Genomic DNA, 27,689 nt, shown 5'->3' on the forward strand with positions numbered 1-27,689 from the left:
CTCATAGGAAGGATGCTCCAGTGCCTTTGTCATCTTCGTGGCCCTTCACTGCATTCTCTCCAGTGGGTTCATTTCTCTCTTACACAGGAGAGCCCAGAACAGCACTCAGAATTTGGCCTCATCAGTGTTAAGCAGAGGGTAAGGATCATCTCCCTTGACATGCTGGCAAAGCTTCTCTTAATGCAGCCTGGGATATCATTATTATTTTTTACAAAAAGGACATCTTTTCTGGCTTATGTTTTCACAATTATGTTTTTAAAAACAAAATAAGGGTCGATTTTGGAAAATTTTCCATGTATGACTAAAAGTAGATGGGGTTGTTTTTGCTCAAACAAGACTTTTTTAATAAAATTGAAGGGAAATAACTGTTTCTTTAGAAAGTGAGTTAGATTTGTCATCTATGTGTTCTATAAGTTGGAAAGGATTTGGTTCTCTATACTGGGGTTGTTTTTCAATCTTTGGGCTCAGTGGCACTTGCCACTAGTCAGCAGAAAAAACTAGTCTCATATAGTTAGTATACACACTCAAGGCAGTGGGAACAATCTGCTCCAGCACTGATGTGGAGGCAGTTTTATGTTTTCTATGGGAATTCAAATAGATAGTAACCTGACTCCAGGGCAGTGAAGCAAAAGAGGAGTTATTTCAGTTTTATATATTATTCAAGTTTTTGACACTATTTTAAGTTGCTGACTCTATTGAAGAGGTTTAAACCTTTTTGCTTTCTTTGGGCATTTTTTAATTAAATATCACTATTTCTTCCTGGTCTCTATGAAGCTAAAATATTTACCAGTAGCTATGTCCCAAATAAAGATGGCTGTGAGTTGGTAGTCCTTGGTTTTTTTCATTCTGAAAAACAAGGGTCTTCCCTCTTTTGTTTTATTCTAGCCCCATCTGTAGACTGCAAGGAATACAGCTATGCAGAATGTACAAAAAGACCTCCAGATGTAGCATACTAATGGGCTGTGAAATTTAGCTTCTCAGCAAACTGACAATGGATGCCAGTGTATCCTGGAGAACATCCAAGACACTGACCTTTCACAAAGCTCATATTGAGGTGTCTACCTGGTCAAACACCAAGAACATATGGAATAATACATAAACCCTCAACTTCATTTCCATTACCTGCAGCTGTTTCTGCAAAATTTAGTTTACGTCTGACTGATCTCATGTTACTAAAGTCTAAGCTCTGGCAACCATTTTACAAAAATGCATAGAGAAAAACTCAGTTTCTACTCAGACTCTAAAATCCTGAGATAGCTGAGAGTTGTCTTTGTGCCTTTCTGGCCCACCATGAGGGTTTTTTGCAGGTCCATGATTCATCATTCCTAGCAATTGAAACCTGTTGGAATATTGTATTTAGAAGGGAAAAAACAATTTGGAGAATAGGTGAATTTGGAAATAGGATGAAGTTTTAAAAAGAAAATAAAGGAGACTATCACAAATCTATGAAATATTTAGCTGCTAACTTGAAATACTTTAGAAAAGACAAAGTTAACTTATTTTGGATTATATGTACAAAATGCAACTGTATGAAGATAATGACAGATTATATATTTACATTTTATTATTTTCCTGTTTTCCTATTCTTTTTCTAGGAAAGAAAAAACATGTCATTTAAAAACAGTGAATAAATGTAAAGGCACTGGTGAGTGTTTGGTGAGGCAGGGGCTGATAAAAGTCTGTCTGACAGGACACAATATACTGTGTTAGAAAATATATTTTGTAGAGCTACACAGATTTATTTTCGCATGATATTAACTCCTTTATTGTTTTACTTTTATTTGTCTTTCCATGAAAAGGGCTCAGTTGTGAATTATGGGATGCCTGGCAAATGAGGTCTGCTATCTGTCTCTTCCTATCAGAATTTTCTACAGTGTTTTATTACTGCTATATTCTATTACTCGTCTAGGGTGCCAAGGAAGAAAACCAAACCTCTTTTTTAAACTCTATTTAAGAACAATATAATTGAAACTAATGGATAAAGTATGTATGGTATTAGTGAGTTGATGAGTAATTATAGTTCTAATTTGGTCCATCCTAGCTGTATTTCACATATCTTTCTGAGCTGGTTGACTGAGATGCAAAGAATGATATTCATGTTGCACAGGCAGGTGCAATTTAAAGTCAAATAAAGAAAAATCAATAAATTTCATTTTAAATCATTGTCTTTGGTGGAGTCAATCTGTTATGTGAATTTTTTTAAATATTTCCACTGAATTTTTAAAATAATTTGTTGTGGGACTTACAAAGAAGAAACAATCTGTTGTATCTTATTTATGAAGGGTTTTTGATGATGAAGCAACAGAACTAAATGCAGTTACTATGTACAAGTTTCCTGGCATATAAAAGTGATGTCTGTTTAAGGAGAGTGAGATGGTGAGATGTTCACACTACACAGCACTGTTGATAACAACATCAAGTATGTGCTTCCTGGAGGTGGTTCAGAGCAGCTGATTTGGTAAAACTGGATTACCCCCGTGATACTGAGTAAAAAGGGAATGAACCCCTCCATTTGGCACATGTTCTTTCAAGTAAAATTCTGAAGGCATTAATCCATTAAAAAAAAAAAAAAAAAGAAAGGAAAATAGAAAAATACAGAGGCTGTGGACAAAAATACACAAACCAAAAGTATGGCTTAAAAGTATACAAAAAAATAGTGACTGTGACTTAAAAGGGAAATTGAGAAAATTCCACATTAAGGATATGAAAGCAAAATCTGTATTGGCCTGTAAAGGATATTTTAGGCCTTCCAAGATTTTGATGTCAATTCTGTGAGAGTAGGTTAGCCACCAGTATAGACTAAAAACTGGGATTTACTAGATTGAAAGGATTCTTTTTGTCAAAATCAGACAGGTGGCACATCAGAGCTCCTGTTACTCTAGTCAGTGACCTCCTTGTTTGAGGAAAACACCACAGAATGATTCTTTGGGTATAGACCTGCTTTGCAAAAGTAGAGCGTCAAAAAATAGACCCAGGCAGCCTTGGAACAGTCTTTAGAGCATTATTTGGTGGTTCAAAAGCAAGTTCATCTATGAAGATTTACACGTCAGTTTGCAGTCAGACAGTTTCCCAGATCACACACTGAAAGGCAAACAATAGTACAGTGTAATGTGATGTCTGGAAAGCAGTTGAGCATAAGGGCCACATTGACAAGTTTTCTTTTCCTGCTTGTTCTCCCTTGACATCCCTGTCACATTACAACAGAAACTAAGGCTTCCATTATTTTACCCAGACATTAAATGTAAGTTATGCTTCAGCAGTTTTAGGTCACTGCTGTTATCACAATCTTGTGCACTCAGAGAACTGTTCCTAGATTATGATAGGTAATATGTGTACTTTTTTTTTTCTAGAGGTTGGTTGCTAGGTTTGTTTTTTTTTTTAATTTAAGAACCTGAAATCCATATTGATTTTCCTTGAACAATACATATCTATGCTTAAGGGTCTTCTGGGAAATTATTTAAATGTTTAGGCACATTTCTTCAATAGCCAATTCAGTTTCAGGAAAATAATGTCTGGTTGAAAATGCAAGACAACTAAATGGAATATCCTATTGTCTTTTGTGAAGCATCATGCAGATGGCATGACAATCCTGACAATGAAATATCAAGTTGGTTGCCAAATCCTAGACACAAGGTATATCACATGAAATTCCTTTATTCTACTTTCTCTTTAGAAATTAAGCATTCTTCAATATTCTATTCAGTCAATTCCAAACCCAGTTCCTTTCTCATATTTTGGTCTTTAAATTACAAAAGACATTAAGAAAGAGGATTAAAGCATTAATTAAAACATCTGCACACTGAAACACAGTTATAGCAGAATGAATAATTAAAAACAGGACCACAGAAGTTTCCTGTTTGTTTGAGAGACTATTCATTCCTCCATGGAAGAGTTATCTTCCTGTTGGGAACAAGGAAAAAAGCATAATGAACATAAGAAACGGAATTCACAGAAAGAACAGTTTAATGTAAAATTAGGGAAAAAATGTTATCAAATTTACAAATAATTAAGAATTTTTTTACTTGTGTTTAAATTATGTTATTTTTACTATTCTTGCCATAAGTTTTTATATAAGACCATTAGAAATAACATCCCAAAGAATAGGGTTTTTATATCATATACACATTTTTCCACACCTGGTCTACATCCACATTCCCAGTGATTAATATTATGTGAATTCTTGTGATGCTTAGTAGTATTCCATAACTCTCTACTTCCAAATTATTTAATGGGTGCAGTGCTTTTAAGTAAAATCCTACTTCTATCGAGGTATAATAAGTGCTTCTATAATGTGAGTGCTTCAAATGTGAGTGAATTTCAATTACAGATCAGTTCAGGATCACATCTCATTCCATTACTGATGTTCTGTGTTTGAACCCAGACCCCTAGAGATCAAGCACGGGTGCTATGAACAGAGTATGTCATCTTTCCATCTGAAGTGTTTCTCATAAGGTGCTGAGCACAGTTTTTCAACAACCCCCCACCCCACATATACACACAATTTATTTGAAGCCCTGTGCTTTGGTAAGACTCCTGCACTAACGTAAGAGTGAGGCTGCCACAAACTTCACTTTGTAAAACCTATTGTCATTCATATGGTGTTTCCTAGTCAGGCAGATTTCTCTGGAGAAAAAGCCTTTTTGTGCTTTGATAGACTAGGCAGTAATAACAGAAACTCTTCCAGTACCTGCAAGAAAGCTGGAGAGGGACTTTATACGAGGGCATGTAGTGACAGGACAGACATGTAGTGACTCTTTCTAAACTGAAAGAGTGTAGATTTAGGTTGGGTATTAGAAAGAAATGATTCACTGTGAGGGCAATGAGAAACTGGAACAGGTTGCCCAGAGAAGCTGTACATGTGTGAATGTCTCATCTCTGGAAGTGTTCAAGGCCAAATTGGATGGTGCCCTGAGTTACTCAGCCTAGGGGGTGGTATTCCTGCCCACAGTGGGGGTGTTGGGACAAGATGATCTTGAGGGTCCCTTTTATTCCAAACCTGTTGCTATTGAGTTAGGGATGGCTGCTAGAAAGTGACATTTAACTCCATGCTCAGAAGGCAGAAAAGCAAACTTTATTAGAACTTCACACATTTTTTATAGGCAAGGTCATTCACCCAGAACATGATTGGTTCTTTATAACACTTGTCATGCCATTGGTTCATTAGGAACATCATCTTTCCATAACATCACGTATAACACGTTCCACATGTTCACAAACACCAGCTGCAGAGACTTAAGAATTATTTTAATTCCTTCTCTGAGCATTCCCACTGCTTTCCTAGGACGATGCCTGGAAAAGCTATCTGTTTCTCTCTCTCTTACTAAAGTGTCTCATCCACACAAACCAGTCTGTGAAATCTGGCATATCACTCTAGCAATAATATTCCGCCTCTTGGCAAAGACCAGCCATTTGAGTGCAAGAAAAAAGCTTGCTGTATTAATGAGGTTGGGTTTGGTACTGAAAGTGGCAAGACACTCTTACAGATGATGTATCTTTTTGTGTGCAATGGAGACAGTTGTGTTTATATCCAGAAACAAGCACATACATTTAAATTTCCATCTCCCTGTGTTTAGGTCTAAACAACATACATCCAGCCAGCTGTCTATGCTGCTACTGTAGTCAATGAAATTCAGTGCAGTCACTGCAGCTGGAAAGGCAAATCAGCCCTCCCTGGAGACCTGGAGCTCAAGGGTCTAGTTCAGGATCTATTGCCTCAGCATTCATAGAAATGCCATTGAAAATGCCCCACGGTGCCCAAAACTTTCACAACAGCCTAACAGACCTCTGGCAGACCTGGTAGCAGTCTGGGTCTTCAGCCTCTAAAGCAGTGGGTCATTGACTCATATCCCTAAGGACATGAGTCCTTACATATGTCAACTGTATGTCTCTCTGAGCTGGTTCACTAATTGTACTGCTTAGGTGTTTATCAGATATTATGGGATATAAGAAAGGACATACATTATATTTTGATTTATGTAGATTGTATTTTTGAAATATCACTTCATTGACTGATTTGCTATGCTTTGGTTCATAAAATTCTCTCAAAGAACACAAATAAGATTAATTTGGATGAAACTAAACCAGAAGATGTGTTCCAAAACCACAGCTCTGAATGCAATGGGTTTGCCCATAGGACTAGGTAATCACTAATTGAAAGTTTTAAAAAAATGAAGAAAATAATGAAATATGTACAGTCAGAATGTGAGATCTTCAAAATCAAATGGTTTGATCTTCAATTCTTCTCCTATCAGATCATGTCTTGCCAACAGTTTGAGCCTTAGGTACCCAAGCATATTTGTTTGCTAAATTTAGATCCTAGCTTTATATATTAATACCAAGTATACACTACCTACTGGATTAAGCATGCTTCTATTTGTGAAGGCAGAGAAGACATCTTAGAGATAACAATTTTATATCATCTGTTTTGAGAAAAAAAGTTAACAGCTTTAAGATCTATAGACTCTGTGTGCTATAATCGATACTCTGACCTATACTGAACCTTATAAAAAAGTTGTTGCTTCTTTCTCAGTTTAGTAATAAGGCTGTGCTTTTAAAAAAAAGTTAATTACCAGTGTCCATATACCTTCTGTTAATGGGTACCCTTGTTTAACACTGATTTAAAGCTGTATCAGAGAGGCAAACTGCATTCTTGATTAGTATCGATTGTTGGTGTAGTGTTGACCCAAACAGATTTTCACAGAGGAATAAAGGTTGGTGTGGCTGCAAGAACAGAACCACACTCCTCAGTAACACAAAAGATTAATTTACTTTGTGGGATGAGCATAGCAACTGTACAGCAGTTCCTATTCTACAGCACGTACACACACACACACACACACACACACACACAGATTCATACTCGCCAAGGCCTCAGATCCTCCGGTGTGGCTGTGTCCAGCATCATGGACCTGGAGTAGCAGGACAGTCATTCCTGGCTGGCAATCTGGCCTTTACCTGCAGCTCTCTATTTCAGGATCAATTATCACTGCAGCACTGTTTGCTTGCAAGCATGTTCCGCTAAGGGACCACTGCTTTCACTACTCATTGCTTTTTAATGTCAGTGGTTATGACAGTGTCCTTGCTGGTCAAGTCATCCTGGATAAATCTTCACAAGTTCCTCCCCTCCTAAGCCAATAAGCGATCATCTCCCAGTCATTGAGTCCAACCACACATCCAGTACTGTCAAATCCCCTATTAAACCGCCTCCCTAAGTACCACATCTGCTTGTCTTTAAATATATTCAGCGACAGAGACTCAACCACCTCCCTGGGCAGCCTGTTCTAATGCTTGACCAACCCTTTCAGTGAAGAAATTTTTAATAATATTCAATTTGAAACTCCCCTGTACAGCTTGATTCCTCTTTTCTCACTGATTCTTCCTTGAGAAAAGACCAACATCCACAAACCGTAGTGGAGAATGATTCATTATTTCATACAATGAATGCAATTTTACATTGGTATTTTAAATACAAAATTAAAATAAAATGCTTGGAAAACACTTCCCTCCCTTTTTTTTCAGATAATGAAATAGATTTTATCTATTAATACATTATTCTTAAATTTTCATATATTTCTTTCAAGTAAATTATATGTGGAACATTCTCTGTTATACTAACCCTTTCCAGTTTCTGTGTTTAAATACATACAGAGTATATGCATGCATGTGTATATATATATATATGTATGTGTGTATGTGTTTGTATAGAAAGGAATATACCCCTGTTTACATATATAGCCTCATATGATTTTCTTAGTAACATTTTCTAGTCATTCAGTCATTCTCTCTGGATATTGATGTGAGGTACTTTGCTGTATAGCAGAATTGAACACACAATGAAAATAGAAGCAAAACTAAGTTTTATCATATTTCGATAGCTCCTCAGTAGTCTATCATCATCACCACCTCTATTGCTAGTCACAGTCATGAGTGATCTAAATGCTCCTTCCCTGAACACCCACAAAAGTACCTACGAGGTCAGAGGAAATAAATGGAATTATTTTCTATACCTAGGTTAGGTGGCAAACAGTTTAACATTGAAAATAGAACTATATGGCCTCTTTGAATACTTAAACACTAATCTGTTTGCCTGTTACTTCTATTAGCACTGCAAAATAAGTAAATTAGGCTTAACCCTTGCTCAGGAGAGGACATAGTCTTGAATGATGATTGTCTTCCTTTGGGATTCTTCATTACTAGCAGGATAAAACATCTGAGCAGAACAGAATACATTATTAGCAGATCAGAACAGTCTGAGTAATCAAGTAAAAACAAAATGCATAATGATTTATTTAATTTCTAAAACATAATATATGGTATTTTTTTCTTCTTTGAGATGGAAGAAAAATGTTTAAGTGTATATTATTCTAAAAGTGATAAAGAAAACCAGCTGAAAGCAAAAGGAAATTTCTAACAGATGCAGTTGTCTATGACCGTGAGGCTTGATCAGGTTCTTGAAGTAGTGATCCTTCTGACTGCTGAATGCAAAACAGTGGACTCAGCATATGATATTTTAAGAAATGAGGCTTTATGTACACAATTTGTTTAAACAGAAATTGATAGGCTTAATAAATAAATTGTTGGAGGCAATTTTGTGATCTGCTTTGGCTTTGATTTTTTTTCCACAAATCTAAACAACTGACAGTTGCAGTCCCTCTGAGTTTAGAATATATTAGTCTGCAGGGCTTACAGAGAAGGTTGGATAGAAAGGAAAAGAGTTCAATGTTAATGTAATTAGGGATTATGGATCATGTTGAAATTAATTTTTTAACCTATTGCAACATAAAACTAGATATACTCAACTCCTAGTATGACAATTATTTCTTTAATATCTTTAATGAGTCAAAATAATATTAAGGAGTGCTGAAAGTACTCTTTTCCTTGGGCATCTGTATTTTATACTTGGATTACAGTTCTGGCTTTTTGCCTTTTCTTATACACGTGTTCACTACTTCTTCAGGTCCAAATAGTAGTTTGTTTCCTCACCCATTCTTTCTTTTTTAAGAAAAAACCTGGAAACAGCTTCCCTGACAAAGAACTACTTGTAACACTTACTACTTTGCAAATTTTATTTATTACCAAGATTTAATGTGATACTGAGGTTATAGGAATACAAATGTTAGTGAATTATTAAATTAAATCATATCTCCTTTTTCTTTTTTGAACTCTTATATATCTATTTACATTATAATACTACTCTCATTACTATTTTCTTCATTTACATACAATTATGACTCTTGCACATTTTAACCCTGAAATAACAATTTCTGGTAAATGCAAAATACATATGTTTCAATCTTCTATCTGAAAAAGAAGACTACAGAATATTTAGTTTTTGCTAAGTCTGGCCTCATAGAAAACTTGAGTGCCACATCAAGCGTTTTGTTTTCCCAGAAAAAAAAAAAGTTGAATTATGAGATTATAGTTAATACCCTGAGCAATTTCCCAGAACTTTTATTTTATAGATTTGCACACTGTGCTTTCTAGCAAATCTCTAACCACTCTTGAAATAAATGGCCTAAAACCAAAAGTCTGTCAGTTGTAACCAGGCTTTGAAACATCTGCAACTTTATAATTGACAACTACTGGATTTAACACAACTGTCTATGGATTTTTTTTTTTTGTCATAAAACCACAGCAGTGTCTCCTGTTTGTGTATGCAAAGGTGCTTGAGACTGATATCTCTGCTGATTTACATCTCAGCTGCATTTTACCTGGCCTTTTTAGACAACTGCTGCTTGGTTTTCTGCAACTTCTTCATTCAGAAGCAAATGGAAATACAGCATTCAATTTAAATCAAAGCATCTGGTCACAGCAATAATACATTGCTTAAACATGCACATGCACTTTTCAAGTTGCAGACATTTGCATACATAAATCAAGTGCCTGCCCTAGAAAGAAGTTTCATGAATTTAGAAGATTTAATGTCTGGATATGTCCAGGTACTGAAATTTTTGAGGCACTTTCTTAATCATTTCTGCAGAACATGCATAGAATGATAACTTGTAATTCATTTAGAAGTCAACACTCAGAACAGAAAATAAACTCTTTCAAATGCGCTTCTTCTGACACATAGTGCTAAAATTGTAACAGACATCTGAAAACGTTAGCATTTGTAATAGCAAATCAGTTTCCTTGTATAGAGTCAGTTTAAATATGCACACAGGTGTTTATATGGATGTAAGTGCATATATGTATTTAAAAATGAAAGAGAATTAATAATGTATACAAAGAGATATAGTTTCTGCTTATGTTTTTTTCTTTTTTTAAAAGGAAGTGATTGCTCTTGAAAGATTTCATCACTTTCCTGTTTTAGAATGTTTACCTGAAAAAGCCTATGTACCTGCAGGGACTTATTCTACCTTAAAAGCCTACGTGTGCACACACATAAGAATAAGACTGTATTTCCTCAAATCTTCTCTCAAAGAGAGAAGAAACTCTGAAAAATATGAACTTCCACCTTTTAAAATTTATTTTCCTTTTCTGTCTTCAACAGATCAACATTTATTAATGACAGTAGAATTTTACAGTAGCAAGAAATTTATTTTATCCTCGTGTTATATATACATTAATTTTTGTTAATTGCTTTTTATATATAGCAATGTAGAATGACACCTGCATTTAGAAAATGAATGTTGGGTCCTTTTCTACTGAGATATTGGACTTAGAAGAGCCAAAAATGTAAAACAGTGATTGCAGAGATATTTTTTAAGCCAAATTCCCAGTTTCTGTTTTCACTTCAATTAAAAATTCTTAATATGCATGTATACTCTCTGTTTAAACTTGTAAACGACCTAAGCTATTATCAAAACTTGATTAACAGCTATACAAATACAATCAGGAGTTAAGGCAGTTAGAGATATTTCTTCTTCAGGTTAGGAGAGTGCAGACTCTCACTCAGGTTAACTGCATTACACTTAATGAAGATGTATGGAAAATTTGAGGTGTGATGGATAGAGCCTAAACAAAAGAGGAGTCACTGTGTGCACCCAGGGTACCTATTGAGCAGTTCTCTACAAGACACGTGAACTGCCCTGTGCTCAAAAGGGCACACCTCTCAAGGAAACTTTTGTTGCTGCTATTTTCTACTATTGACATAGATGGATCATTTCCTGCTGCCACTGAAAGCATTCTTTAAATATTAATTGGGGTTCATAGGCCCCTATGCAACTTTTATAAATCATTACTGCAGAGCACTAGTCAAAAATGCCATCTGTGGAATATTTTTAAGAAAGGCACCTGAAAACAAAAGGAATGGCTTAATTTTTTTCCTGGTAATTAGTATGAGAAAAGCAGTTGTAAAAATCTGAAATTATTACATCTCTTAATAAACATACTCAGTTATGACTTAGTTCATTGTTTATTGCACTATTATTTATATATGTAAAAAAAGAAAATTTGAAAAAAAGGCAGAATTTCATTTATACAACAATGTCCTCTCTTCTAATGTTGGTTAATCATTTGCATTGCTGCTGAATATTCTGTAAGGCACTGTTATGAAATATAATATAAATCATCATACACCAACATCAGAATTAATCAATTACTAATTATTACTTCTGATTATTCTGTGTTTATGTCAGATCAGATCAGGGAGTCACTACAGATTCACTGAAAAAATTAAGCTAGAGCTACATCACATTATGTAGAATAACATCCTAAATTTAGATTGTTCTAATTTGGCAACTTGTTTATGTTACTTTTGAAAAGGCAACCATATGGAATGCTTCAGAAATTTTTATGGAGATAAAACCTCAGTTCTTTCTCACTTGTACTTGGCATGACCTTGAGTATCTCACTTCTCTTTGACTGTGCTCCCATTCCTCTGGATTCATCTATTTATATTGCTAGCATTTTCTCTTACCATGTGTACAGACTCACAGATTGTGAACTGGCTGTTTTGATGTTACATTCATTCAAATGATAATAATAGTGACAGCAATAAATCTATCAGTAGTGTGATTCTGAGTCTATAGGAAAAAAAAATAACACTTCAATAGTGGTTTCTTTGCCAGAGAGAAATCAGCTGGAAACAAAGTGTTTGTTAAGTCCTGTAAATATGTGTATCCTTTTAAGAATTGAACAGGGTCAAAGGAGACATAATATGCATAAAAGCTGAACTAGTATTTTTTTATGGCTTGGCACATTGTATCTGAAATCATTCTGTTCTGTGAAAGTCACTGTTCTAAAATCCCTGCAGTATTTCATTTCTCTTTGAGAGTTGTAGGGCAACAGCAGCAAAGTCATTTTCTTTTTAAGGCTTTAGTTCACATTCAGCCAAAGAAGTTAAATTAATGTTTTTCTTGTTGTCAGCAAGAGGCACAAAGATTAACATATTACTCATGGCTTCTATCTAGTGAGCAGTTACTGACTTCAAAAGAACAAGCAGATCAGTTTAGTTGTGCAAGGTCCCAGCATTCCTAATAGTCTGGAGTAAGAGAACAGTAGTGCAAGGCAGGCATAAACATTGTAAAAGCTGGAACAATTTGGGTCTTTCTGTGTGACTCAGCATAGTGCCAGAGTCAGTGAAAACAATAAAATATGTGTCTGGGGCCTATTTTACACAACTGAAAACTGTACTGTAGAAGCTTTGGGGAGACTGAAGTTTGGTGTGGGGTTTAGATGAGAAAAAAGGGTTTGAGTTCAGAGCTGGACATATGGTTTTCATTAATTTGATTCACTGGCATAAGGAGGAAGAAGCACATTAGTGTTCTCTTCTGACAAAACATGTCCCCAAAATGGTTATGGTTTTGGTTATCTTTACAGAATCTGAACTTTCCTCAGTCTCTACTGACTGAGCTAAGCCTCAGCACAGAGTGAGGAAAAAGCAGGACATTTCTGGTTGATATCTGGTCAAAACTCCTCTGGAGATGTCCCAGAACATGGACTCAACACATTTGTGCTCCACTTCCAGTGCTGTTTTGGGAAGATTTTCTCCTTCATCAACTCCTACTTGTGCAAGCACATGGAATTAACTCTTCAGGTGGTTCATCCAGGTAGTGCTTCCAGGTGCAGGAAAAGGGTAGAAAGGTATTTTTTTTTTTTTTGAGGTTTTTGTGGGTGTTTTCCCCTCCTATGAGAACAGCTTTTAGGGTGGACATCCCATTCTCAGGCAGTTTGTAGATATTTTCTTATTCAGATAGCATTTATCCCAGCAAACTTTTTGATTGCCTTTTCTTCTTTTTTTTTTTTCCTTGTGTTCCTCCCAAATTGTTTGTGGGAGATATTTATACTTATTTTAATTTTTGTCTTCTTTTTGTGCTTTTTTTTTTTCAGAGCTGTGGTTGGGGGCCAGGTTGACTCATTTGGGTTTTTTTTCTGTTTCATTCACCAGCCTTTCCTTCCCCTGCAGAGTTCCAACACTGCTGAGGCAGGTTCTGCCTTGCTCTGGATCCATGTCCTGGATCCAAGCTGTGATTATCCATCCATTCTGGCAGTTTCCAGGGCCTTCCATGGCTAGTGGCTTCTCCAAACCTTTACCTGATAGGTGGGATCTTGCTTCTTAGCTCTTCCCTGGGAGGTCAGCTGGTGGGGAGGGGGAGGGTACCCCTCTTTTCCAAGTCTTTTCCCCACTCCTTCCCAATTTTTATAGTGGACAGACACACATCAAACTTGCTACTCATAAAATAAATTTTTTTGCAAGGCCATGACATGTTTAAAGAGCATTTTCATGAATGTTATCAGGGAATTCTAAGTCACCCTTATGTTTTTCTCCCTTCTGTGATCTCACGGTGTGCCTGAGAAGTGGCTCACCTTCATGAGCACCATGGACCAAGGACATGGCTGAGTCAAGATACTAAGGTCTGAAGAAGTTATAAAATAAGTAAAAGCAGTGTTGGATGACTTTCTTAACAGATATTTATGATAGCTCTGTGAGTGCCAGGAAAGAATGAATAAAAGTACAGGGTATCAGTTGAATCAAATCTTTGGATACAAATGCTGATTGTTGTTCCTGAGTACTTAATCATGAGGACTTAACGTCCAATATCACTTTCTGCAGAGATGGTGTCACTAGCTTCAAGCTTGTCAACTCATCAGAAAAAGTCAGGCATAGCAATGCATTTTGGACTGTGGATTGAGCTGCGGAGTGCAATGGAAGTGACTGAAGGCAAGGGAACTTGCCTGTGGGCATGATTTCATTGTCTAGAAAGGTTTGCAAGCAGTGTTGGGTTAGAAAAAAACCACAAAATATGTAGTGGAGCCATTAACTAGTTTTATCATTCTGATGCCCTGAATTGTCTAGTTTATACTGAAAAACACATTAGCAAATGCAATTAGAGTTGTTGTATAATTTCCTTTTTTTTTCTTTTTAATAGCTGGCCTTTTATTTGGTGTTATACTCGCACTCCCAATGTTTCTCCAATAAAGGCTGACATTTAAAGTCTTTCTTATGCAAAATGTGATGTAGGCTGTGACAAGCCATGAGGATGCTGATGACTTCTCTGTGAGGAAGAACGTGATGCTGCTGGCAGGGGCTTCTTTCTTCTCATTGTTTGGGTCCACTTGGGTTTCTTTATGGCAGCCACTCACAGAGTAGTAGTGTAGTCACATCTACACTAGAAATTGTGAGTAAAAGTTTTAATATATGTTCATGATTATCCTTAATGTCTGTTTTACCTTTCTGCTTTTACCAAGAGCTTTACTGTCTGTGCATGTGTTATGGAAGGTATACAATATTTACAAAGTCTAGAGATTTTTTTGCTTCTAAGCAGGATCGTGCAATTATACAGTACAAGATGAAAATCAACTAAGGTTCTAGTTACCGTGTGGGGCTCTCAATTAAAAATCACCTCTTACCTCTTACTTCATCCCCATTAACACCTGTACAACCTTTCCAAGAAGCAACATGCAGTATTGTTCTACAGGATTCTTCAATAGTCATCTGGAATAAGGAATAAGTACTTTACAAATAACACAGTCAACAGAATGTTTGCACTAAGATGGTTCTTCCCAGTTCTTTCTTTTCCCACTAATATCTTATATTGTGTTTTTAGCTCTCCAAGAACTATTATAGCTTTGTCCATTCTTTCACAAACATGCTCTGACATTTTCTGTGGAAATGCTGTTTTTAAGAGTTTTAACTACATTGAAGGCAGTCAAATGTGTCCCCTGATAAATAAACTGACTTGACAGTGTTCTCTACTACTATTAAATGAAGCTATATGCTCTCCTAAAATGTCTGCACAACAGAAATCACTGTGGATGCTAGTAATCTGGACAGATTGCAATGTTGCCTCATCATGCTTTTGGGAAATCTAAAGGAACAGGTTTCATTTTAAATGAGTTTTTCCAGGTCATTAAAGGCATTTTTTTATATATCACAGTTTGTTCTTGCTGTGGTAGTTCACCAGCCTTCTCCCCTGACCACCACTATGGGAAAACTTTTAGTTTAGTATTTCTCACATCAGCCAAAGAAACAGTAGCAGTAATTTATTAGTCATTATCATGGACTGGTAAGCCTGCCTTATGAGGAAAGGCTAAAACAACTGAGTATGGTCAGTTTTGGGAAAAGAAGGCTTAGGTGAGAGGCTTATAAGGCCTTATTACCATGTTCCAGTATCCAAAGCGTGGTTACAAAGAACATGGAGACTCCTTTTTCATGGAATCACATGGAAAAGATGAGAGGCCGTGAGTACAATTGGTCCTGAGGAGATTCTTGTTGGACACACGGGGACAATTTTTTGCAATGAAAACAATCAGCCATCAGAATAATCTTGACAGGAAGTGATGGATTGGACAATATTGGATACTTTTAAGATTCCAGTGGACAGGGGGCAGACGCATCTTGTCTAAAGAGTGTTTTGCCAAGAAATCTTGGATCAGATGGTCTTTGAAGTTGTTTCTAACCTGGTATTCTGTGAAGTCACATTTTTTCCAGGTGACACTATTGGTTCACTTTTGTAAGTTAGTCTGTGTTAGGAAGGGATTAGTTTTTGTCAGTTTTTCTAAATTTCCTAGTGCTTAATACTAGAAGAACCCAGCAGAGCCCATAGGTGTAGAATGCACTACTGACATGAGAAAGACCTGAGGGATAAAAGGTTCAATTAAATTTTAAGTCCTTTTGCCTCTACAAGTACATCATATTAAAACTTCAGTGTCTCAGCTGGACAAGCGACATGCTTTGTATGTAAAGTCAAAAATTTACTGTAGATCTAATTGGAATCATAAATCTTGCCAAAAAGGTAATATGAATCCAGTTACAGAAGCACTAAAATTTACCATAAAAGTTATCCAAATACTGAAGTTCAATCATGGTAATAATAGTTTAATGCTTGAAACTTACAAACTTTATACTTCCATTTGTTTCATTCAGGGAGAAGGGGTTATGGTGCATTGTCATCCTGAATCCTTTGCCAAGGGAATGCAGTGGGGGCTTCTTCTTTCTTGTACTTGAGGGGCTTATATTAGGGAACACTTTTAAGCATTTTCTAACATGCCCTATACCTTGCTTCTTTTGTTTTACTGTGTTACAGCTGAATTTTTTAATGAAAGTGTGTTTTATTTATGTTGGAAGCTTGTTTTTATTGCTTTGTCTTTTATTGTCCTAAAGACATTTTCACACAGTTTCAAATGTATCATTTCAACTGTTATCCAGTATTTTGTTCCACAATACCCCATAATTTATTCTATGCACAACAAAAAGTGTCACTGGAATAGTACTTGTTATCACTGTCTGAGCTGTATTGGAATTATTATAAAAAGAGACATATCAGCATACCATTTTGCAATGAAAATCAAAACTCAAACAAATTAGAGTCTGCTAGACCTAAAAAAGCTAAAACAAAGCTCCAGGCAAGAAAACAAGTCCAGACAAATCAGGCTTGATAAGCCTCAGTCTACAGCCTTGCAGTGTAAGAACAAACCCTGTGGTTTCTTATTCAACAAGATCATATTTATGAATTAAAGGACTACAAAAGTGAGACACAGGAAAAACTGTGTTGATATTATTTGTAAAAACTGAGAATATATATGCTGAAATGGAATTTCTTACACTTCACTTGGTTTTTAACAATTCACAGCCTAAATTATTAACACTAAGAATCAGCTGAGACAGCCCCTGTGAAATGATCCCTGGGGATTCTAGCAATAAACTATGGGGAGTAGAGAGGTTGGTCTAGACAAGAAATAGCAGGCTGCTAATGAGGTGCTCACAATTCTGCACTATGAGTGTTTTATCTGTATTGTCAGAGTTGGGAAGGGCAGAGGTCTTAAATAGTACCTAAAAAATTAAACTAAAGTGGTACAGAACATTTGCAACAGAAGAATTAACTGTATTTAACAGCTCCCTTCTCCTGTTCTCCTCTAGCATTTTGTGAGCTCTTTTCTGATTTTGTAAACTCTATTAATTAAAATCTTTCATTTTTATGTGTATGGTTCTCAACACAGTCATGTACACACAGTGACACACACAGGAGCTAATTTAAAGCAAGAATATTGGACAAGTAAATGGAGAATAGGAAAATAGTATTTGATATTAATCTGGTGGTTTTGTATCCTGGATTTTGAATGAGTGCCTGGATAGCAGAGAGGTATGCCAAGACTGACATTATAGAAGTTTACATCAGCTAAGGACCTGTCCTAACTTATTCCTTTATGTAAAAGGACTATTAGTAAAAAGCTGAGAGAGATTCTGTTTGAGAAAGGATTGACCAGATATTAGCTTCCCTCTATATGAAATCTCACTGCAAATATGGATCATTTTAGCAAACAGCTGAATGGTGGCTTTTCATCAGTTCTACAAGGACACAAGCACACACACACACATGTTCCTGCTCCTCCTTTAATTCTGCCCACACTACTGGTGTGCGAAGAAATGCATATAGTTTCCAACTGGGTAGGTTAATAAAATAAAGAAAGGAGTGTCTTAGCTCTAATATATTTTCATCAAGGCTTAGCCATTCTGGTTATTTTACTGTATTCATTGTAGCCTGATATTCCACAGATTAACCTTTCCTTTAACGCTGTCACACCCCACCAACTGTGATTTAGCAAGTACATAATTTATCACTTAATAAGAACGTCCACATTAAGCACAGTGGGAGCTTTTACTGGCAGTAAAATCTGCTTTTCTCATAGGGAAAATAAAGACTGAATCCAAGTGGACTGAGAAAGTTTAACGTCTCTTGTAATGAGAATGACCTTAGAAAGAATGGAACTTTTTACTAGCAAATGTTTAGTATCCGTTGTGATTGTCCCAAAATATTCTTTGAAAATAAATACTCTAATTTGACACACATTAATGAGTTTAATTGATTAAAGTGTCAACAATTTCAAGAGTAACACTGTGTGTTCAGAGTAGTTAAAAATTAGTTTTATATAGTCCACATTGCACTTATATTATTATGGTCAGGAATAAAGCTCTTAAAATAGTCCTTACTGTCCTATGATTCCATGGTCTTTTTCTTTTTTTTCTGTAGACATAATTAGTTCTCTATTCCATTACTCATTAAAAAGTTAAGAAGAAAGATGAAAAAACGAAAGCTGAAAAGTTGCAAATCTTCCAACTCCAATCCTGTTTAAACAGTCTGAATCTGTTTTGGGGTTTACATGCAACATTGCTCCTGTTTGAAGAAGGATGCCTTGCACTATAGTATATCCAGTTCAATATGCTGATAGGGTCACTTTTCCAAGGGGATAAAGAATAAATTTCTTCTATTTCCTTCATTCCTTAAAAAGTGTTGATGTATCAGTTCATTCTTTCTTAGATTTACCCCTGTGAGTATAAATCATAGGTAATTATAAATTTATAATTATATTTCAAATGTCTGATATCTTTAAACCAATCAGACACTCTTGTAAGCCTATGATAAGTTCTCATTGTTAGTGAAAATATGGGCCTGTTAAAAGTTAACATATGGATAAGGTTCCAACCTTGTGGTTTGTTGCTCCGTTCTAAAAGAAGTTCTCCAAGAGAATGACACTATTATTTATGCTTTTAAAATTCATTTTACTTTTACAAAGATATCCAATATAAACTAATGATGAATATGGAGAGGTTCCTGACTATCAGAACCAGAAAGTTTACAAGATCTGAACTTGAGATTCTTGGACTACATAGGGTACTGCTCTTTTCAAATTAATTTTTCACTAATAACTATTTTCATACTACTCTAAATTACATTAATAATTGAATGATTTCTCCCATAATCTAAGAAAGACAACAGAAAGAAAACAAGATATATCTTGTTATTTCAGATTATAGATCTGTAGTGGGGACTCTGATTCTGATATGATAAGAACAGAACTTTAGGTGAATAAGTGGAATACCCTTTAAAACAAAATATATACTCAAGCATGCTATTACTATTTTTTTCTTTTTGATTACTATTGAATATTCTTTAAAATAGAAAAAAAAAAACATTTCCTGACCACCATGGAGAGCTATAATGTCTTTTTACTTAATTCTATGGGAAGTTTTTCTTCAGAGTAAATAAACTTGCTTCATTCTAGACAGCACGTCCAAGGAGAATACAGAGGAGGAAAAGAAAATAAAAAAGGCAATATGATATGCTATACTTGTAGCTTGGAGAAAGATTCATTGTCAGTGTTCTAAAATTAACAATCACAGCATCACCTTTGGGAAGGGTTTTAGAGATAATAATCTGAGAAAAGCTCTCAGGAGATTTGTGTAAATTCCTTAGTGGCTGCTTTCTCAAGTTCTCTCCATAGAAACATGCTTCAAAGTACATCAGGAGAAGAAATTTTCAGTAATATTAGTGATAAGGCAGCTGACTCACATTACTTTGAACTCAGAGCCATTTTTCTTAGGAAGACAATCAATTTAACCCATTAGTGAAACCGCAGTACCAAAAAGATCCATGCTGATCCATCATAGGATCCCAGAAATCACTGAGTTCACAGACATGTGGACACAGAAGTCAATGTTCTTTTCTTCTCCCCTCAGTTTTTCAGACTCCAAGAGCAGTAGAGCACATATTTATTTATTTATTTATTTAAGATCATACACATTGATTGGGTTGTCTGCTGCTTCATCAGCAGCATCCACAGTCTTCAGACTAGATGGATGACCACACAGCAGATAATCTACTTTCACGTGATACCTTCCTTTTTTCAGTGTTTCTGAAGGAATTCCTCCATCTGAGTGTAATATGATAAAAACCCAAAATCTGTGGCCAGTAAAACCTGCCAGTGACTACCAAGCTAAGCTCATTATATGACCTGTCCAGCATTTTTTGCATTCATTGAAGGCCATGGTAAAGCTCACTATGAAAATTGTTTAAATTGCATGATGCAAACCTTGAAATAATGGAACATTCGAAAAAAAGGTTTCTCAGTTGAAGTAATTTGCCTATAAAAGTTAATTCTAAAGCAATGAGGAGCTTGGCCTTTATTAGATTATTATAAAAACTTCCTCTCTGTCTATTCTATCAGCTTCACAGTAACATGTCCATAGCTATTAATCTCACTTTTAATGAAACAAACACAACAAAAGTTTCAGTAACCCGACAGATGAAACAAGAATGCTGTAACAGATTGTACTGCCAATAGATTTTTAAATGAACAAGTTCAATGTTATATTAATAAACTGTGGTATTGTGAGAAATAGAAGAAAAAAACAAACCAAAATAACTCCTGAGAATTATATTTTATAATTCTGCTTTAAGGTTTTTGTTTGGTTTTTCAGTTTTTACAGAATGTGCCTTAAGTACACATCAGCTAATGAGTAAATTCATGTTATATTAGTTTTTTCTGAGATAGGTTCCTTACCAAGGTTCTGGCAAGCCCTGAAGAGGCCTTGTCTTAATTGTCATAAACAGAATTAATTCTTGAGGTAGGAAAATAAATTAAGAATTTCTCTACTAACGTAGAAATCATTGAAAAGGCATAGAACCTTATAGGGGCCTAAACTTGGCTGGTTCCCAGGTGCCACCCAGCTGCTCTTTCACTCCTTCTTCTCAGTAGGATGGGGAGAGAAAATAAGATGGAGAAACTCTGAGGTCTAAATAAACACAGAGAACTACTGGCTGAAAGTCTTGACTTGGGGCAAATTTAATTTATTGCCAATTTCAAATAGAATAGTATGGTCAGGAGAAAAAAAAAAAAAAAAAAACAAAAATAAACCAACTTTGCTCCAATTTCCATCAATCTCTTTTTCACAGGCTAAAGTTCACTCCTTTGTCCCAACTTCTGTACTTCTTTCTCCTTTCCCCAGGTGGTTTAGGGATAATGAGGAATGGGTTGTTGTGGTCACTCATTCTGTAACCTGATGACAGTACTGCACATATATATGAATATATATTCATTTATGAAGCAAAATTTTTTAATGTGTGTATTGAGCTAATAAAGATAGGCAGATGTGTAAGATAAGAAAAAAGAACACACATAAATTAGAGCAAAGAATAGAAAGAAATAAAGATCTGAAAGAAATAAAAAGATCTGAACATTCAAAACTTTATGAACATTGCATTGTAACTTTCAAATGAGACATTTCATTTTTCAAACCAATGTTGATAGGGCCAGGATTTTGGTTTGTTCTTGTGTATCTTGAGAGAAAAAAATCACTTAAATAAAATGATGTTTGTTTTTTTATATTTTGTCTGTGAATAACCCTACTTAAAAGGGCAAAAATGATGTATTGGCTTCCAGTAAATTGAAATTTACTATCCAAAAGGTTAGCTGTTAGAGAGTAAAGTATGATAAAGACTGAATTTTTAATTTATCACTCCAGAAAAATTCCCCCCTGCCAAGAATTTAAAGCTTTAAGAAATCATGTTATAATGGTAGGTATATTTAAAATTAATCAGTGCTCTTACTCATTTTTTCTTTAAAATTAAAAAGATTCTGTAGAAGTTTGTAGGGCTAATACTTCTCATGAAGGTCGTGCCTCAGTACTGCTGAGGGTCATGTATTTCACAGGCAATGTCTCTAATAATTCTGAAGCTGGTTAAATTATCTAGTTTTCCTTGCTCTTCCTTTTTTCCTTTCCAAGCTGGCATATGAGCATCGATTAAATGAATTATAAGGTCCATGTTTGATCGATTTTTCACTTCTTTAATTTAGACAGTAAAACTTTCTATCACATTTGAAGTTAAGAATTATGATTGAGATAATAGAGGTGTGATTCCACTGGAAGTTAAAAAGGAAAAAGTTGCCTTGCAAATGTCAAGGCACCTTGTGATCCAAGATGATTAAAACTAAACTGTTTGCTATATGAATCCCAAGGTGCTGCTATATCTCAGCGTCCATGACATTTAGCCAGTGACTTTTCATAGCTTGTTAATAATGTATAGCAATCCCAGTGTAAATTTGCAGTGACAAATCTGGCCTGTTACAGTAGAGCAGTTAAACAGATTTATTTTGGAAAGAAAATGCACATTTAGGAAAAAAAAATCATGACTAATGTCAAAAGAGATTGCACATTTACAATATAATTTTAGCTAAGGCATTTTCTCAGGAGATGTGCTTTTCACATTCATCTATTATTCTGCCCAACATCCTAATTATCTAACCTGGAGGTATTAGCAAAACATTAACAAAGTCATCAAGGCTAACACTCACAAAGAAAAACTGATGTCTCCAAAAAATTTCATAGTGTGGACTGGTGCACAAAATTCATTGATTTTACCAGGTTGACTGAGTCACATAAGCAGGTAAAGGTTACAGCATAAACATTCTCTTCTAAGTACAATTGCTGTTAATCATTGCTCCAGATAAACCTAATAAACTTCTGTGTTGTAGAAACCATGTTTTTTCTGAACCTCATATCTCACTGATACACAAATTATTCATAAGCTGTAAAAGGTCACAAGGCAGATGAAGAAAGAGAGGGAGAGAGAAAGAAAAGGGTACAGGTTTAAAAAATGGACTCAAATGATGAGATATAAAACAGTCTCAAAGAACAGTGAGTTACTAAAGGATATAAATCAACGTTGTAGAGAAAAATGTGGCTGATGTTTGGATTCTTTTAGATTTTCTCTGAGGCTGAAAGTATACTAATAAAGAAAAAAAATTATTGTGACTGCAGTAAGAATTGTCATAGATCAAAATCCTTCATTTAATTCATTCTTTTCAGTCTTTTGTTCATCTGCTGCTTTGGCATATGCTCAAATTAAGATAATTACTCCTGATAATGATTGATATAAAGGCATAACATAAAAGGGATTATATTTGCACCACAGTATGTCAGCATCAGCATCTTATATGAAATGAAAAAATCTGTGGGGAATGACAGAAAAGAGAAAGATCTTTGTCAACATCCCTAAAACTGGTCATAAATAAATTGTGAATACATAATTCTTACAGCAAATGAGCACTATTTTTTTGCTACCTTTCAAAACTATTTCAGAACAATAGTTTCAGATAAAAATAGTTTCAGAACAAAACTATTGATCTTATGTTGATCCTTCTGTAAGTTTAAAGGCTCAGACTTCCCAGTGCACCAGCTTACTTTGTTAGGTAAGCTCTCAGAGCTATTTGCTGATAAACATAGATATGTATTTACTTACAAAGACATACATTGTTTTCTATTACATGGTAATCAACATACAAGATTGCAGTGATCATACCTTCATATAAAAGCTATCTAAAAGCCTCTGGGGTTTTTTTGCAGAATGTCCATATCCCAAACAACACATAAAAATATGTTCCAAAGTGTTTCAGATATGTTCACTTCTATTTATAGTAACAAGAACTGTATTTCATACCTACTTAAACTTTCTAATATCAGTTGTATTTAAATTCTACTGTTTCTGTCCCTTCTAATGTTCTAGAAAAAATGAAAGAAGGGAAGTAAGAATGTGGAATGGCAGAACAAAAACTTTTTATTTTTTTTTTAGAGGAGTAGATATGAAGGAAGGTGGGAGTGAATAAAATGCTAAGAAATTATTGGAGTCAAATCCTAAGAAAAGTTAACTTCATTAAACTCTTAACAAAGTGTAAAGTTCATTGCAATTTTGGGAAATTTGTGAAAGCTGCTGATACTAAGCCGTTGTTTTAGCTTACTTTTAGTTGCTTCATAATTGCTCAGAATAATTTAGTTAATAGCATGGCTGTCTTTGCAGTGATGAAGCATTTTTTTATATCACAACATGTTTTATGAACAGAGGCAAACTGAATACTGTGTTATTTCAGGTTTTACAAAAAAAATATAACACATCATTATGCTAAATGCTTCCAATATTCTAAAGTATTCTGTAAGTTGAGTGATTGTCTGACAATGGAAACACGGCACCTTGTATATATTGATATATGTAAGACTTGATATACTGGATATCTAGGTGCTTTCATGGCTTAAGCCTTTCATCTAAATTTCAATTTGAAAGAAAAGTCCTATTCACAAAACTTTTCTATTTCTGGTGGTGCCACAATCACTAAATATGGTATTATAAATTTAATAAATATTTGGAAAGCTTGCAGTAAAAAATAGGTTATTTTGCCAAACGTTTATATGTACACACATAGATAAATATATATACTTTTCTGCCTCAGTGAGAGTATGAGTTAGGCCCATAGTTATATAGTTTATATCTCTGAAGTTTCAAGGCTTTGTAGAGCCTTGAGTCTCTGAAGTCTCAAGCTTTTCTGAGTATGAAATTTCACAGAGTTCATCCAGGCTGTAACCTGCAATATCTAGCTGATTCCACACTATTGATTCTCCATGGGAGTTATAGCAACCTGCTTCACTAATCATTCTTGCTCCAAATAGTTATGACCACAGGAGATCAGTAAAGACTGTTCTAGTCTTTAATGGTGTCTACTACTCAGCAAGTATACACACCACATATCAAAATGTGCCCAATCGAAGCAGCCAACAGGAGAGTTCCTAAAAAGACCTTTCTTCAATGTTTGACTTTTACAGACTAAAATATCAAGCTCACACACATTAGATACACATAGATGTAGTTGTTCTGTCCAGATATTTTACATAATTGTAGATTTTTTTCCGGTTTATTCTGTAAATGGTTTTTTATTGTTAAGATAAAATACTTACAATTGCACCAAAGCATAAAGTTAAATTGAATTTAAACTGGCATAGTATTCCCTGTGTGTAGTTGCCTTTTTCCCCTTGTACAATATTATCTCCATCCTTTTCATATCAGGGAAAATTTTCTCCCTTCAATTTGGTTTTTCTGGATCTTTTAATTTTCTTTTCCTTAATATGCTCTGTAGACAGTCTAAAAACAAAGGTATATGAAGAAAACTATTTAAGATTTCTGTGAGCAGAATCATCCTCTGCATTCCATATTCCACCAAGCATAGGAGAATGCCAGGGTGATTCATGTTGGGTATGTGAAGTTGTGCTCTAACTACTGGGCTTTGACATTTACATATAGGATCAAAGGACCAAATTGTGTCTTCTCAGTGATTTTTTTAAAACGTTTTTCAACGAAAAAACAGGTGGGCTTATGGCGCACTCACTAAGGTGTATTTTTCATGCTTTTTCTCTCATATATTATGACTAGATATTTGAAAAATAGTAGTGTGTGCTTCAGTTTATTTTCCAAGCAGTATGCCATAGCTGTCATCTGTAGTTGATGTAGACTTTGACAAATCTGTTCTGTTGTTATTTTCTTGTTAGATTCCAAATTGTCATTACCCAGAGTGTATTCCTTATGAAATGAAACAAACATAGTCTAATAGTCACAGCAAAAGTAAACCAAAGTATAATTCCTGATACATAGTGTAATAGTCCTCCAAGAGGGGTGTCACACGTGTTTATGGTCCATCCTCCTCTTTTGCTTCACAATCTGGAAAGCTAAGGTAGGCACTGCAGGTACCTCATTCTAATTATAAATGTCAAATTAACTCAATGTAGCACCTTGAGGAGTAGGTGACGTGGCTGCTTGGATTTACTCGGCTAATATACTCATCTCCCTCTTAAGTGAGACATAAACCTTTATGCTTTTCAGTAGACCCAAGAAAACATATAAGGTGTGTATGACCCAGTTACTGAGTTTTTGAAAACATTGTCTCATGTGAAACACAACCATGTACAACACATCTCAAAAGAGTAAATTTTATTAATACCATTATGGGACCCTGTTTTTTAGAACATATTTGCATATATCCATAAAGCTGTGTGTGTATATACACAAAGACATGTTTTAATAATGAGATTAGTAGGATTTTTTCACTTCATTAAAGATCTTGTAAGTCTTGTAAGCTATATGTTGAAATCATATAGAACTACTTTGAAAGCAGTTATCACATAGAGTTTGCTACCACAAAAAACCAGAAGCTTTTTTAAAAAAACAAATATTTTATACCTACAATAATAATTAAAGCTTGGGTCCTGAAGATTAGCTTTTATGCTGTGGTTTATATTTGATAGCACACAGTTGTCAGCAGGCAGTTTTTCAAACATAGGCTGCAGTTACTTAGCTAAATTATTTTAGTAGACAATCTCCCAAGAGTACATAAAGAAAGGTTTGTATTCACCTTGATAGAACCAGTGCACTCTAATTGGGACTGTTATGCTTGATTATAGTCCAGATGTGAAATTTTTGGATGGGTTTTGTCATATAAATCCCTTACAAGATCAGCATGTATCACAACATGATGCTTGGAAGTGTTCCAGTAAAATATCTTGAAACAGAAAGTAATATATGATGTCTTGTTAATGCACGTATTTTAGACACATTGTTTCCACACAAGGTCTATTTTATATGATATTTATGTATAGTATAACACTTTGAAATGTTGTTTTCTTCAGGTGTCTTGCTGGATTTTCTGGACAATTTTGTGAAATAGAAGTTAATGAGTGTAATTCATCACCTTGTCTACATGGCTCAACCTGTGCTGATCATATCAATGGATACACTTGTAAATGTCAACAAGGTAACTGCCATATGACAGAGCAATGATAGTTTTGAATTATCAGTGTTACTAGTGAGAAAATTGGTAAACCATATCAAGCTGTTTTGTTATCTATAGAACTGTAAGCTGCAAAAATGCTCTCTTTGGCAAGACTTTTGAATGAAATCTAAAGAGAATTAACTACTCCAGTAAGCATATGAGAAAGCCTTCAAATTAAGGCCAGCTCACTGAGGGAGTCTGAAGTATTATCTAGAGCCAGGTTTATTGTTTATGATCTTTACTAATGTAACTTGCTGACTAAGTTGTCAAATAGTCACTGCTTGACAGAAAAATAATTTCACTATGTATAGAATGAAATTGACTGAGAAGAAATTCTGAGGACTTTAAATAACATTTTTATTATTATCCTTAGTGTTGGTGTTGTAAGGCATACTTTATTGGTATTACAATACAAGATTACAAGCTTATTCTCCTGGCTGGGATTAAGAGAATTTTTTTTAAACATTATAAAGAGAATGAAAAAAAGGCACTTGCTTAAAAAATGGGAACTGTTTCCTAATTCTGACAGAGATCAACTAAAACAGGTCAAGTGGTTTATGAAAATATAAGAGATTTAGTATTCATCAAAATATTTTACAAATATTTATCAAAATTTTACAAAAGCAAAGGTCACAGTCCGTCTGCATTTTCATGCAATCACAAATTTAATCTGTTCAGGACTACTTACAATCTCCTGTCATGTCTGCTAATAAAAACCCATTTCTCAACATAAGTAGGATTTCTAATCCATATGCATAAGTAACATCTTGCTACACAAGCTACTCTTAAATTAAGGAATATTTCAGTACCTGGCTCCTGAAACTAATTTTTCAGTTTAAAACAAGTATTTTACTCACTTCCACTGCTGAATGATTTCT

At 34.9% G+C, this 27,689-nt stretch overlaps 1 protein-coding gene across 4 annotated transcripts in view; it reads left to right on the forward strand.

Moving 5' to 3' along the window:
• Positions 1-27,689, forward strand: part of EYS (eyes shut homolog) — a 790,428-nt gene that overhangs the window by 418,885 nt on the left and 343,854 nt on the right. For all 4 annotated transcript variants that reach the window (XM_026791587.2, XM_074538459.1, XM_074538460.1 and 1 more), the window contains one exon: positions 26,669-26,793. In XM_026791587.2, coding sequence (XP_026647388.2) covers positions 26,669-26,793 — 125 coding nt within the window. The remainder of the gene's footprint in view (positions 1-26,668; positions 26,794-27,689) is intronic.

This window comes from Zonotrichia albicollis, chromosome 3 (assembly GCF_047830755.1).
Source record: "Zonotrichia albicollis isolate bZonAlb1 chromosome 3, bZonAlb1.hap1, whole genome shotgun sequence".
Lineage (NCBI taxonomy): Eukaryota > Metazoa > Chordata > Aves > Passeriformes > Passerellidae > Zonotrichia > Zonotrichia albicollis.